Raw genomic sequence first — 13,721 nt, forward strand, 5'->3', positions numbered from 1 at the left:
GATATTCTCCAAAATGGCACCAGGGTGATGCGGAGGAGACGAATTGTTGAATAAAGTCTTTTTTTTTTCTTTTGCGTTCAAAAAGTATTCTCATAGCTTCGTAGAATTGCGGATGAACTACTGATGTCACATGGATTATTTTACAGATCTCCTTGCTACATTTCTGGACTTGGGAACATTTCAGTTGCGTTGCTGTCTATGCAGGTTCAGACAGCTCTCAGATTCCATCAGAATTATCTTAATTTGTTTTCCGAAGATGAACGAAGGTCTTACGGGTTTGAAACGACATGAGGGTGAGTAATTAATGACAGAATTGTCATTTTTGGGTGAACTAACCCTTTAAAGCTGTTAAGTACACAGCCTTGCACCTTATACTGATTTTCAAAGTTTTTGCTTCAAATCAAAGTTGGTAATGTTGTGATTCACCTTATGATTGGTTGGTTTGGGTCATGGCTTATAACTCTTTAACAAAGACATCGAAAAAAATCCCTTTGGGAAAAATGAACAGGAAAAATACTTCTGGATCAAGGGCTGCTGAAAAAGTGGACTCTATTCTAGACAGCATTCGATAGGACAAAAAAATGGATATTCATGTGTACGAGATGAGTCGTCAGCTTTCATATCATGTTTTGAAATCATGGGGGCCATGAAATCAGAAGATGCTTGCGTGGGCCTAGTTATGTTGCTTGTCTGATGTGAAGTGCTCCCTTTTTGCCATGCCAGAATGTTTTTACCCACCCCAGCTGGCTGCCACACGGGGGACTATCCTGCTACAATATATCTACTTTTCTAAGCACATCTACCTTAGACTATCAGAATTAGCAACACTGACTCATAGCTCTCAAACAGAGATAGCAGCGGTGCTCTTCATGCTGTTGAGTCCACAGGAAACTGAAGTGTCCCACAGGCCGGCGGTCTGAACAGTGACAGCCCCAGGGGAAACACAGAGTGTGGTGCAGAAGGAACGACTCTGTTGTGCCTGTCAGCGTGGAGCGACAGTACTCCCAGTGTATCAGAGATGTTGACAGTCTAATGCGCCACGTGTCTGTCAGAAGAGCTTGGCAGGCAGTCTGCTTGGGCTGAGCCGTCCTATTCTGGGTACAGCTTGCCCTACTAAAATTAGACTCGAAAGCTGGACTGAGTTAAGTTCAGTGCCACTGCCTCTGAAATGACTGTTCTGCTGATGTATGGCCGCATGGGTGGGACAAAAGAAAATTAAACCAGTAGTACTGTAACCAAACATGTTTCACTTTCTAACACATTACCTAGGTTAAATTCACTGCGAATGCTGTTTCATATTGTCTTTAATCTAACCTACACTGTTATTGCATAATGTCCTAGCAGAAAATTACCAGTACATTTTCCTTCAACCATAAAACACAATACAAAGCAATACGTGATTCAAAATAAAAGTGTTATACTAGTGAAAAATCAATATGGAAAATTCCTTCATATTAACACGGTATATTGGGAGTGTAGCTTCTGTATACTTTCAATGAATTGTGAAGGCTTAGGCTAGAAATGTATTTATGTCATGACAACTCTCAGAGGGATTGGCATGGTAATGTACATGACAATGTTAATGTATTTGGTCTTGGCGGAATAAATCTGCTACACTGCTGCTGCTGCTGCGGCGGCAGAGCAAGTACCGAGACTTGCTACTGCCAATACATCCACAACATGCTGCGGTAAGCATGTAAGAAATACTGCTGCTGCACATATAACACATAAATAAATAAAATAAATTAAATGTATGCATTTAGCAGACACTTTTATCCAAAGCGACTTACAGTGCATTCAGGCTATACATTTTTTACCAGTATGTGTGTTCCCTGGGAATTGAACCCACGACCTTTGCGCTGCTAACGCAATGCTCTACCACTGAGCCACAGGAACACAGATGACACATATACATAACATGAATCACCCCGTAGCAGATCTATACAGGTGGAGCTGGGGAAGGTGGAGGGTTTCTGAAGTGCGCTGCAAACTGCTACAGCAAACAAAAACCAGGTATTTGAATATTGAGCAGTAAGCTCATTGGCTACCGATTCAGGAGAGAACCAATCAGCTGCCATGTGACAATGATGTCGCCAGGTCAGATAGAGCTAGACCTATCGGACTGCGCCATCTAGAGTTTCATGCCAGAACTCTGTATTTCATGTAAACGCAGATGTGAGAGTTTGGCCTGCTGCTTGATCTATAATGAGATGCCAAAAGAATTCATTTGTAAGATTGCAGTCTGATACAAATGTACTGAGATAAAAGGACTGGGAACCTCAAAGTATATCAAAGACAACACATTTGTATTGCGTTGTCTACACTGGCTGCATTCATAAATATATTGCGCAATCAGCGTAGTCCGCTTCATGAACAAATGTCTCTTTAGAAGTGATTCTTTTAATAATTTGGTCAGAATTGTCTTGCAAACAATTTGATTTGAAACCATTGTTTGTGTGTGAGTTTGTGCAGGTGAAATCTAGTCATTTCAATAGAATCCACACAATCTGGAATTTTTGTAAGGGCAAATTTCACAAGACGTTGGTCACACATATTCTTGTTATTATTATTTAAATGAAAAAAAAGTGCTATGATTTACGTAGCTAGTTGTCAAAATGTCAGCAGTTTAACTACTGCGCTAGCTGAGCAACTGCCATTGTGATAAATGGGAATGCTAGCAGATAGACTTCTCCAGCTATTGTAGACCTCCTTGTTCTGACACATTTTGGAAAACAGCGACGCGTGAAATCGAGTCTGCGTGGCTGGAAGTGTTTGGGTTCACATACTCAAGTGTGTTTTGGAGCTTAGAAACACAAACTGCTATTTCAGCTATCAGCCACTTTCTTTTCATTACCTCCAGATCCATTACACTGATCTTTGGTCAGCTATACTGACACGAGATCAGCAGGACAGCAGTCGTGTGCAGTTTCCTCCTGTGATTGCCCCTGGGTACGGACGTGACCTTTTTAGAACGAAAGATCAGAATCAGCAATCTCCTCCTGGCACGGTGGAATGTAGGAGAGGCACTAATCAAGAAAGACATCACCGAATGCGGCCGGCACATAATGAGATCATTACAGGAGAGAGTTTTGGGGTAACCTCTAACCCGAAGGGGTGTGCGGTGCATTTGTGCAGCTGTTAGATGTTGCTGTTCTTGACCGAGAGGGACTCTGTAATGACTTTTATCTACCAGGAGACCTCAGATGACCAGAGGAATTTTTATTTTTTTTTACAAGCCTACCTGAAATTGGATGTTTCATCTGGTCTGATACCAAGGGAATCCTGCTGTGTTATTTCTATTGATCTTCTGGCTACTTCTGTTTTGGTCACATAACATTTTTACACAAAAATAGAAAAAGACAAAGTTTAAAACCCAGAGGAAGATGAAGACACAATGTTAAATATACTTTAAAATAATTATTTTATCGATTTCCAGCAAAATTCATCATTCTGCCATTGAAATCCGAAGAACTTCATTCTGCGTTTTCCACTTAGTGTCAGAGAGTCAATAAGCATTTCCATTCAGCCCATCTGCTGTTTTTGTTCAGAACAATTATAGCCTATATATAATATACATACATCTAGGGGTGAGCGATATGGCAAAAATATCATATCACGTTTTTTTTTTTTCAGTAAAATCATGATTTTATCATGATTCTTTGTCATGTTGGTTATACTATTTTGCATGTTGTCCGAGCAGTACAGCCAAACTAATTTCCCTATTTTAAAAACAAAGCCTTACAAGGTAACAAAATATAAAATAATGGCAGACATTTAGGCCAAATTGGGCGAAGATTAGGGTTGTAAAGGTGAGGAAATTTTCCCACTGGTTAATCGATGTGTGACAACACCGATAATACCGGTATCACCGCGGGGCAGGGGGCGTTCCCTCTATTTCTCACTTTCCTTTGGTTTTAAATAGCTTGTAAAAGCGGCGTGCTCATTTTACTTTCACTTTCAAATAGCGGCAAATAGGCTAAGTAAACATGTATAATATATAACCAAATAAATAAGAAACGTAGAACGTTTATTAGCAAAACGAGTAAGAAAGCTTGGAGGCACGGCATACACCTTGATGTCAAATAAAATAAATAAATGACACAAAGTTTAAATAAAGTAAAAATCAGCAAACAATGTGGAACCAATTAAATAAGAAAAACTTCCAAAATCACCTTAGATAAAAGGCAAAAGTCAACAGGCTTTTCAAAATCCAAAATATTGCCAAACAGGCGCTTTTGCATCTAGATTCGAAACTAAATCATCCGCGATCGTCTTGTCTCTCACCTCACTCTTCTTGTCGCTGCGTTCAGTTTTTAATTGTAGTGTCTGTTCTTTTACTGAACTAAATGATTTTTATTACTACAAAAAATCTAAACGACGGTGGGGGTCGGTGACGTAAAACTGGCAAGTGACGTAACTGGTGTTGCGGCTTAACACCGGTATCACCGTCAACACCGTCTATCGCGGCAAGCCTAGCGAAGATAAAAATCTTTGTCATTATTTTACCTTTGTTATTAAAAAATAAGAACAAAAATTCACTTTACAAATGCACATAATATACAAATAAAACAAACAGTGCTTTATTTTTCAGGTACAGTAGGTGTTTTTAGCAGCAGCATTCAAGAAATTGAATGCACAAATATAAAAATAAAACACTATATAGGCTTCACTACATTGATTCTTATTAAAGCAACCGTATTAAAGTTCAGTGAGCGGTGAGTGATTTTTCTCTGTTTTGTTGTTTTATTAACATTAAAGGGATTGTTCACCCAAAAATAAAATTCTGTCATCATTTATTCACTCTCAAGTTGTTTTAAACCTGAATAAGTTATAATAACTGTTCTGAATTAAGTTATTTTGAAGAATGTGGGTAACCAAACTGGTCCTCAGTGTCTTCCGTAGTATTTTTTTTCCTCCTATCAAAGTCAATGGGGACAAGCAACCGTTTAGTTACCCACATTCTTCAAAATATCTTCTTTTGTGTTCAGCACAAGAAAGAAATTAATACAGGTTTGGGACAACATGAGAGTGAGTAAATAACAACAGAATTTAAATTTTTGGGTGAACTGTCCCTTTAATGACAAGTGGCAGCATGTTTAGTACTATTAGCCTGCTGTCACTTTAAGACCTACACACATCTGTTTTTCTCTTAACTGTGTACTTTCACTTTAGACATAACCAACTGTGTTTATATTAGGGGTGGAACGGTTCAACTTACTCACGGTTCGGTTTGTATCACGGTTTTAGAGTCACGGTTTCGGTATGGTTCGGTATGTGCTATGTCTAGTCAAAAACTATACTGTCAAATAACAATAAAGAAAATAAGAATAATCTATCTAACTACAAGCAACAGCACAAATAAATACAATAGAGTAAAAATACAAATAAAATAAACAGTGATTTTCATTTTTTTTTTTAGGTAGGTCTAACATTAGTTTTCTATGTCTGCTATAGGATACTTACCAAGACGGGCATTTTGACAATTATTGTGTGAATTTGTCCATTCAAACACAATACTTCAGAGAAAGCTTAATATTTAATATTCGATTTTTTTCCGCGAACCGTTCCACCCCTAGTTTATATGTAAACCTTGTGTGCTTTTGCCTGTATTAGTGCAATGAGACGAGAAAGATAACTCAATCCAGTAATCAGGTGGTTTTAAAGGCTTTTTAGTGTGCGCTTCAGCCCGCGAATGAAATGTTTAACCGGCAAGGCTTCAAAGCACATGCAAATAATGTACCCTTGTGATTGTGAATAAGTGCAGTGTCCTGTGAATGTAACTCTACCGCTGAGTTAACATTTGATGTGAATGTATGTGGCATTGTACAGTATATTTAGACGGAGGTGCCAGATCTGCAACTGATATAATGAGACATTTTAATAATCCACGATCAAAAATCATGATATCGCACACCCCTACATACATAATTTATTAAGCTCAATTTGAGTTTTGGCATTTTATAAAACTTTTTCAACTTTGTCTAAAAGTAGTATTTGAACTGTAAAGTTGTTTTAATAGCAGTTTTTACAGCCATTTTACAGTTTAGTATGTTACCACGGACAGTGTTGTTGTTTCAAAAGAACGTTGCTACAAGTAGTTCTATTCTAATATTAGAATTTTCTAAAACTATTTCTTGCTGATCGCAATAAGTTTTCAGAAGAAAACCAGAGTTTGCAGGTATATTGTATTTACTATCTTAAAGGTGCATTCAGTAGTTCTCTTGGTAGCTTTAGCGTCACTGCTAGTATTGTGGTATCAAATGTTGCTAATCTATCGATGTGTTTCAGCATGACCATCTCTGATTTTTATGTAAATTACACTGATACTAGTGACTTTTAGATAGTGGTCTACTCAATAATTAATTCCCTTACCTATCCAACAAAAATTGGCAACTTGGGCATTGCTACTCAGGATTTTCTCCATCATCAGATTTTTCTTACCTTGTGTATGCCATACCAGTGTTTAAGATTTTTTGTTTTTTGTCTTTGTCTGCTTCTTCAGCCATACAGGTACAGATTCTTCTCCTGTTGTTTCCACTGATGAAGAACAACAATAATTCTGTTTGTCCATTGTCTAATGTTCGTTCTTAGCATAACCATACAACACTACACTATTAGTGTATCAACAGAGGTGACAGCCAATGAGGAAGAAGGCCAAATGCATTGAGGGGGGTGACTAGCACCGTACATAATCAAAACACTTTTTATAGACTGTTATGAGTACTGTATTCATCTCATGTGAGTGTACACCAAAAGTACTATTTATTTCTTAAAGCGTAAACTAGGGCTGTGCGGTATTGAAGAAAAATGCGATAACTCATTAAATAATGCGATAGTCGATATGCGATACGATAATGCTTAAAGTACCACATGCTCAGATGAAACAGTTTTACTCAGCTGTTGCTGAGTCAGTTCTGTGAACTTCTATAACTATCTTGTGTCATATATATATGGTTATTTGTATGTATGTATGTACCAAGAGTTCCTGTAAAACCACAACAAATTCCTTGTGTTTGCGCACACTTAAGTGGTGAATAAAGCTCATTCTGATTCTGATTCTAATAAGAAAGCACCCCTACAACAACTTCTGAAAGTGAACGGTAATTTGCGATATTTCGATAATTTCGATATATTGCACAGCCCTAGCGTAAACCTTTTTTTAGATGAGCACAAAACTACTGAATGCACCTTTAAATGTGAATTTCTTCTCCACTAGCGGCATCAAACAAATTTGCCCCTGCATTTTACCTCTGTGCTTGCTCTTTGATGGCGTTAGGTGTGTTTAATGAGCGTGTGTGAGCTCAGGTGGATGCGGATCAGGTGCGTAGCAGGGGGCTGCAGGTCCTGACAGGTGTTTTGAAGGTTCTGTAAGAGGACAGGTCCTATCACAACACAATCAGCAGAAGACATCAACCCCCTCGAGGCATTGCCGCTGACCATCTGACCACCACTCACCTGCCCTGCTGTCCATGTTTCTGACAAGCACAGTACATGGCAGAGAAATGGATTAAATGTGCTGTTTGCGATTGGACACAATCTCTTTGTGGGATTTTGGAGCAATTGCGCGCTGTCCTGTTAAATCCCTTTTTGTTATTTCAGTGATGGAAAGACTGGAAATGCACGGCAGTTATCCTTTTATGTTCCCCTCAAATGCTGTACAGACGGTTACAAATCTTGTAGAGAGGGGTCAAAATATTTTTGTGTGATAATTACACTGCAAAAATCTTTTTCTTACTCAGTATCTTAGTCTTGTTTAGATATTTTTCCTAGAAACATCCTTAAAACAAGAATAATTTACTGGAGAAATCTAAAGCGCTAAATTTTTTTTAACGTTAGATTTGCTTTTTTATCTATCTATCTATCTATCTATCTATCATATATATGATCTAAATCTATATAGTGTGTGTGTATATATATATTTCTATCATGAGAACTCTGAAGATTTTAGCATGGTAATGGATATGACAATGTATTTGGTCTTGATCTGCTACGCTGCTGCTGCTGAATTGCAGCTGCTGTTGGTTATTGCTGTATTTGTAGATTATTGCTGCTGCTGCTGCAAGCAAGTACAGGAACTTGCTACTGCCAATACATAAGCCGATATGGTCCTGTGAGTATTTAAGACATACTGCTGCTGCACAAATAGCTTATAAAATAACCCATGGCAGATCTATACAGTTGGAGCTGGGTAAGGTGGAGGCTTTCATAGGAACTCTGAAAGCGTGCTGCAATGCTCAAGCGAATGCTAATCAGCCATTTAAATGTAAAGCAGCAAGCTCATTGGCTGCATATGCAACATGAACCAATCAGCTTGTGACAAGTCGTTTAATGCTAAGAATATCATCAGTTAAGTTAAGGGCCCATCAGCCTGTGCCATCTAGCGTTTGATGACAGAACTTGGTATATATATTCCTGTGATGGATTTTCAGCAGCTCCAGTCTGATCATGTGATCATGTCACATGATCAGGAATCATTCTAATATGCTGATATTCTGATTTGGTGACATTTCTTATTATCCTATTTAAAAAAAATTGTAATATTTTGAAATATTATTACAGTTAAAAAAAAATATATAAAAAATAACTTTGTTTTATATGTTGGCAATGGTTGTGGTGCCTTTTTTTAAAGTGTAAACCGTAATATATATTTTTTCAGGAATCTTTGAATGAAACAAAGAGCCTTTATCTGAAATAGAAATCTTTCATAACATAAATGTTCTTACTAGGGGTTGACCGATATGTGTTTTTCAGGGTTGATGCCGATACCAGTTATTACAGATCAAGTAGACCGATAACCGATATTTTGAACCGATATATGTCTGGTGTAAAAATTAAAATTAATGTCAAAATTAAGAATTACAAGGGCTCTGACAAAAACTTTCTTTAAATGCTTTTAAATTATTTTATCGGCAAATCGATTTTAAAAATTAGCTATACCGATAACCATAAAAAAGCTTAATATCGGTGCCAATAATCGGTCAATCCCTTTTTCTTACTACTACTTATTAAAAAAAAATCTTACCACAAACATTTGAATGATAGAGCATCTCGGTTTCCACAAAAATATTATGCTCAACTGTTTTCAACATATATTTCAACATGATATAATAAAATAGAAAACACTTCCTTTAAATTGTAATAATAATGATTATGATACATTATTACGATACAGTACAATATTACTGTTTTTACTGTATTTTTGATCAAATAAATGCAGTGAGCATAAGAGACTATTCTCTTATGGAAAAAAAGTATTGCCACTGACAGTGAAGAGAGAGAGACAGAAAGCAACAGGAAAAAAGAAAGGGGAACAGGATCGGGAAAGGACCTCCAAGCCAGGACTCAAACTTGGGTCACCCGAGGCATTGCTGCCCACAAGGTTATGGTTTCGACTTACTTTCTAATGGAAAACTGATTGAGGAAATTATTTTTGCAGTGTAGATTAGGGTTTGACCTTGCTTGACTTACGTTTCCTCATTAAAGAAGCTCAGAGAACACAGCTCTCAATACAATTCTCATCTGAGCCTCGTGAGTGTATGTGCACGCACCGTCGCTGACATACTTCCGCATGCATTAGAGAGATGAGCGGGAAAAACACATCATCATGTCTCGTGGATTTGTTTTCTGTTTGGTATGAATGACAAATGAGAATTACAGCGGATGAAGGGAGCGGGTAACATTGGGCTCAGATGGGAGGACAGCGTGCCAATGGCAGCTGTTGCATTGAAAAGCTCTTACATAAGAGCGTCACAATAACAGCTTGTCGTGAATCAAAGGAGGGGGAACAGTTGTGGATTACTAAAGCACTAACACACCCACGGGGACCCTTAGTGTTCAGATGTCTCCCATCATCCCTCACTGGCTACGTTCACACAGCAGCAGAATACAGTTGTCAGTCCAGTTTGGACTGCTAAATATTACTGTGTTTATACACAGTTTGGTTTTAAAAGAGACTGACAACAAGTGACTCTCAAATAAGTCTGTCAGTTATTTCTTTGACTAGTCGATTAATTCGAAAAAAAAACCCAAAGTAATTGTTTAAAAACTACTAATTTTAATTTTAAAATGAATTAAGTAAATAAATTATTTAAATACGTTGTTTATGAACATGTTACTCCACATTTGCCCAAATATGCTGTATAATGCTAATGCGATTCAAATAATGCTATACATTATGTGGAAAAAGGGTTAAAATATAAACATTACATTCTAAACGCAAAATGACTGATTACTTAACATTTAGAGATGTTGAAATTACTAAATTAGAAATTATAATACAAACAAAAGCAGTTTAAATTTAAAATAATGATTTTCCATTTTAATATACTTTAAAATATAATTTATTTCTCTGATCAAAGCTGAATTTTCAGCATCATTGCTCTAGTCTTCCGTCACATGATCCTTCAGAAAAATAGGAATCTTTTGTAACAGTATAGCCTAAAGCCCCGTTCACACCAAGAACGATAACTATAAAGATGACAATAAAGATATAGTTCTAAAAATCGTTCTCAATATTAAAGAATAGCAGAGTCCATACCACAAATATAACGATAAAGACAAAAATAAACGATATCGTTGAAATCACTTTCAAAACTATTTTTCTCCAGCTGATGAACGATAAAAAATTGACAGCCAATCAGAATCCATCCTGCTGTAACGAGCTCAAGAATTTAAAGCGGCAGACGCATGTGCGCTTAGAATAAACAGACGATATCGTTCGCTGGTGTGGACGCTAATATCGTTATCTTTATAGTTATCTTTATAGTTATCGTTCTTCGTGTGAACGGGGCTTAAGTCTTTACTATCACTTTTGATCAATTTAACACATCCAACCCAAAAAAAGTACTGACCCTAAACTTTTGAAACAGTAATGTATATTGTTTAAATAAATGCTGTACCTTGCTGTACTTTTTAACTTTTTATTAATCAAAGAATCCTGAAAAAAGTATCAAAGAAAAAAAAAAAAGTTTCCATCATTGATAATAAATCAGCATATCAGTGATTTCTGAAAGATCACCTGACACTGAAGACTGGAGTAATGGCTGATGAAAATTCAGCTTTGCATCACAGAAATAAATTATATTTTTAAGCATATTAAAATAGAAATCCGTTATTTTAAATTGCAATAATATTTCACAATATTAGTGTGTTTTTCTATTTTTGGTCAAATAAATGCAGCCTTTATGAGCCTAAGAGACTTCTTTAAAAAAAAAAAAACATTCAAAATTTTACTGATCCCAAACTTTTGAACAGCAGTGTACACATTCACTCATCTGAACATAGCAGTTACATTTGTACTCCATTCACATAAGTCTTTACAGTGACTGCTCTCATGAATATACAATTACTTGTGTTACATGTAGAATTTTAAACCTGCATTCATTGTCTAAAAATAAATATTTTACCAAAATGCATTTTTTACTCAAAGCACGTGACGGAAATAAGCTATATACTTTTGTTTGAAATGCTTTGAGAAAACATTTAATAATTCGTTTTGTACAAAGAAATGCATTATTCATCATTGTGAAATGACATGACAGGTAGACTGGCAGACACAGACTAGCAAATTTGTTGTCGATTATTTTAATTATCGTTTGTTATCAATTAGTAGTTGCAGCCCTATGCTCAACCTGGACGCACAACTGAATTTTGAGAGCATGTTTTATTCATATGGACTGTATCAACAGCAATGCTGTGGACAGCTAGTTATCTGTTGCCTGATGTAAGCACTTAGTGGGATTTTTTTGTTGTTGCTGTCAATCACTCTCAAGGTGAAAAATGACAGAAAATAGCAGTATAGTGTGGTCGGAAAGCAATACCAAACACCTGTTAAGTGTCTGGGTGGAAAAATCCAAATTGGGTGGATTTAGAGAGTTTTGACCAAATATCTGAGAGAATAAAAGCAGCAGGAGTTACTAGAAAAACAATTGAATAAAATTGTAATCCTTAAATACAATACAAAGTGCTGCGCAGTAGAGCTCAATGATACTGGAAAAACCTGACATTGTGATATTTTATTTTAAAGGGGTCATATGATGCAATTTCAATTTTTCCTTTCTCTTTGGAGTGTTACAAGCTCTTGGTGCATAAAGAAGATCTGTAAAGTTGCAAAGACTAAAGTCTCAAATCCAAAGAGATATTCTTTATAAAAGTTAAGAGTCAGCCACACCTACCTAAAACGGCTCGTTCTAACACGCCCCACATGTCTACGTCACGATGTGCGAAGATTTGCATAACACCGCCCAAATGTGCACGCAAAGAAAGAAAGCGTGGTTTCAGGAACAGCAGTCATAAACACATTTCATTACACCAAATACACTAAATAATGTTCTTTTTAGCAGCATCATATGACCCCTTTAAGATATATTGCTACATGAGGAAATGTTCACCAAGTGACTTGATTAGCTATATTTGAAATAATTAGGTATACTTTGGTATACTGGTTTACATTTTAATTTCTTAATTTTCAAACATTAGACTATCCAGCTTCAATTTTGGGATTTACAAGCAAATAAATATATGCACTGCTGGTCTTAAAGTGAAACGCATCGCTGCCTTTTCAGTGTCTCAATTCATGAGTGTTCAGATGTTTTTTAATAGCATCTCCAAAACTTCTGTGTTGATTGATTTCTGTGAATCAGTTCAAACTGTCATTGTCACTGAATTGACTGAAAATTCTGATTCATTAGTTTGTCTGAATCATCGCAGGTGTGTTCATGGAAGTTCCTGAGATGCCTTGATGTATTTTTAACTAGAATTATCCTGTATTTTTTAAAGTATTACACATTTTTATTTGAATTGGCTACAATGGCTTTCTTGTCAAAATGATGGTTCTTCAGGGGGAAATATAACATTTTAGACACTGAGCCATTTACTGAATATCATCAAAAGGCACAAAAATATTAGTATGTTAGTATGTAAACATAATAGTATGTTTTTTAAGCTACATTGTCCAGCCCTACTGTCCATACAGGTGTAATGCGATCTGCTCTGTATGTAGTCCAGGGTAATTTGGGAGTCACTCCTGTTGATAAATATGGTTGTCAGTCCCAAACACCGCCTGTTCCAGTACTGGGAGAAGCTTTTATTCCTGACTTGAGACATCATGCCCCAGACAGAGAAGTTTCAGATGGGATTAGCATCGTAAAGTAGTCAGTTAATGTTCCGGGGCAGATCACCATTTAAAATACTTCACAGATTCATAATAATCGTCCTCCCTGCCGTGACATACATGCCATGTGAAGCATTTGAGAATGTTTGTCTGTGAGTGTGTGCTAAGTCTCATGTTTTTGTCCTTGTCTTGCTCAGCAGATGCCGGCTCAGTACGGGCCACAAGGAATGGGCAGCTACTCTCAACAGGGTCAGCCCCCATACTTTAGTCCTCCACAGCAGCAGTCTGCGGCCCCCTCTCAACCCCCCTACATGCAGCAGCGTGCTCCAACACAACAGGTAAGATTTAGTCATTTAGCTGCTAAATGAATACTTAAGGCTACTAAAGGGTCCTTGTCCTCATCTGAAGACCCTCAAAAGGTTTTTTTGAAATTAAGTTCACACTTTGATGAAAAAAAAAACTTCCAAAAAAACTCTCTGACCAATGAGATATCAGCTTTTAAGTCACGTGTGCTGCAACAATATTCCTGGCATATGCTGAGCTTTGGATATTTTTAGTAGAATCTTCTGAATGTTATGTTTGTACTAAAAAATAAATAAATATATATATA

The 13,721-nt window shown here is 36.8% G+C and overlaps 1 protein-coding gene and 1 non-coding gene across 2 annotated transcripts in view; one reads left to right on the forward strand and one right to left on the reverse strand.

The window, feature by feature from the left end:
- The window catches only part of LOC107742311 (AT-rich interactive domain-containing protein 1B-like), a 105,041-nt gene that overhangs the window by 11,947 nt on the left and 79,373 nt on the right, over nt 1-13,721 (forward strand). Inside the window, exon 3 of the mRNA XM_016555237.1 lies at nt 13,309-13,449. Within this exon, the coding sequence (XP_016410723.1) occupies nt 13,309-13,449 (141 nt within the window). The remainder of the gene's footprint in view (nt 1-13,308; nt 13,450-13,721) is intronic.
- Nucleotides 1,825-1,898, reverse strand: trnaa-agc (transfer RNA alanine (anticodon AGC)). Its single transcript has one exon. It is a non-coding gene; the product is annotated as a tRNA-Ala (tRNA).

This window comes from Sinocyclocheilus rhinocerous, unplaced genomic scaffold, assembly GCF_001515625.1.
Source record: "Sinocyclocheilus rhinocerous isolate Xijiao unplaced genomic scaffold, SAMN03320098_v1.1 scaffold973, whole genome shotgun sequence".
Classification (NCBI taxonomy): Eukaryota; Metazoa; Chordata; class Actinopteri; order Cypriniformes; family Cyprinidae; genus Sinocyclocheilus; species Sinocyclocheilus rhinocerous.